This window comes from Gekko japonicus, unplaced genomic scaffold (genome assembly GCF_001447785.1).
Source record: "Gekko japonicus isolate JY-2015 unplaced genomic scaffold, Gekko_japonicus_V1.1 scaffold4286, whole genome shotgun sequence".
Lineage (NCBI taxonomy): Eukaryota > Metazoa > Chordata > Lepidosauria > Squamata > Gekkonidae > Gekko > Gekko japonicus.
The window spans coordinates 33,883-35,515 of record NW_015162603.1 but is presented as its reverse complement, the minus strand read 5'-3'; the positions used below and the strand labels follow the sequence as shown (position 1 = coordinate 35,515).

The 1,633-nt window shown below is 60.7% G+C and overlaps 1 protein-coding gene across 1 annotated transcript in view; it reads right to left on the bottom strand.

Annotated features, from left to right (window-relative positions):
* Positions 1–21: 21 nt before the first annotated feature.
* IL11RA (interleukin 11 receptor subunit alpha) overlaps positions 22–1,633 on the bottom strand; it is a gene marked incomplete at its 5' end in the record, with an annotated part of 35,391 nt that continues 33,779 nt past the window's right edge. Inside the window, one exon of the mRNA XM_015406478.1 lies at positions 22–1,204. Coding sequence (XP_015261964.1) covers positions 1,188–1,204 — 17 coding nt within the window. The remainder of the gene's footprint in view (positions 1,205–1,633) is intronic.

Sequence of the window (1,633 nt, the reverse complement as noted above, 5' to 3'; positions counted from 1 at the left end):
CCCCCCCGAATGTCTCTTCCTCTGAAAACCCTCCAGGGTCGCCCGTACGTCAGCTGCAACTTGAGAGCACTTCCCACCATCACCAGGAGACCAGCGGGATGGCTGATCCTGGGCTCCTTGCATGCCGCTCTCAGAGGCTGGCTCAGGGCCCCGACTCCCAGGGGACTGCCACGTGGCGTGGCCTGTCCTCCCACGGGGTAGCTCTTCCCCAGGCCCGGCCCTCTGTCATTTGCAAAACGCGGCGTATCTGAGCACGTGGACGCCGAGGGGGTCCTTGGGCAGGTTCCCCGCATCTGCAGAGCTCTCCCAGTCTGGTCGGGGTCCCGCCCTCCAGCCCCAACTTCGCTTGGGGATGAACTCAAGGAAACCGGACCTGCTTCGACCGAAGGATGCTAACGTCTTCGCCGCGACCTGTACAAGGAAGACTGTGGAACACACGGAAACCCGGAAGTCAGTTTCTAGGCTGGAAAAGGCCCACCCCAACCAGGTGCATGCACTCACACACATACGCACACGACACAGAGTCCCACACACACACACACACACACACACAACACCCCGATTATCCCTTTGGTTGACCCTTCCCACCGGCTAGAGGGGGAGGACTCCCACAATGCACTGGGCTCCGGCAAAGACTGCTTATGAAATGACGCTGCCCTGGATGGGGCCTTGGGGAGGGGGACGACAACCCTTTCCATTGCCCCAAGAGTCACAGTGTAGCTGCAAAGGGTGGGTGGGGAACGGGGCTGGTGCTGGACGCAGGCCTCGGTCAGCGGGGGCGGCAGCGACTGTCCTTTCGCCCCTGCCTGTGCCAGCGCCCACTGGCACCGATGCCTTTTTGCCAGGCTCAGAGACGGGCGCCGAGACCTCAGCTTCAGTCCTCGCTGCCCTCGGCTGGACGGAGACTGTCGACGAGAGTCCAAAAGCAGCATTGTCCAGAGTTCGGTCTGCTTTGGTGCCCAAGGGAGAGAAGCAGGGAGGGACCCCAGTCCATAGTGACGCCCCCGGCGGCCTCCCCTGCAGGTCCTGCCCAGGAGCTCCTTTCAAACGGGATCCTTCCTTCGGCACGGGTGTGTATCACTCAGGGGGAGGGGGGTGGTCCAAAAGCAGCTGCAGATGGCGAGGTCAGTGACGGCGCGCCCCTCTTGTGGGTGGGGGCTGCCCGGCCAGAGGAGGGCCGGCTCTGGCTACAAGATCTGGGCTTCTGCGTGGAGAGAAAGAGAAGGGGGTCAAGAGAAGGGAGGTGGTGAGCCTCTCTGTCATGACTCAGGTGGGGTGTCACCTGACGCTGCCACCACGCTGGATTTAGGTTCCCTTGAGAAGGCTCAGAGCACCCTCCCAAGACCTTCAGACCTCAGACAAGGAGAGCTTGTACCTGAATACACCTTGGCCTTAAAGGTGCCACTGGACTGTTTTGAACTGCTAGCTGGCGGGAGGGAACACACAGATCTGTGCAGGAAGGCAGGAAGGCAGGAAGGCAGGAAGGCAGGAAGGAAGGAAGGAAGGAAGGAAGGAAGGAGGGAAAGAAGGAGGGAAAGAAGGAGGGAAAGAAGGAGGGAAAGAAGGAGGGAAAGCGGGAAAGAGGGAAAGAAAGAGGGAGAGAAGGAAATAAGAAGGGGAAGGGAAAGACGGA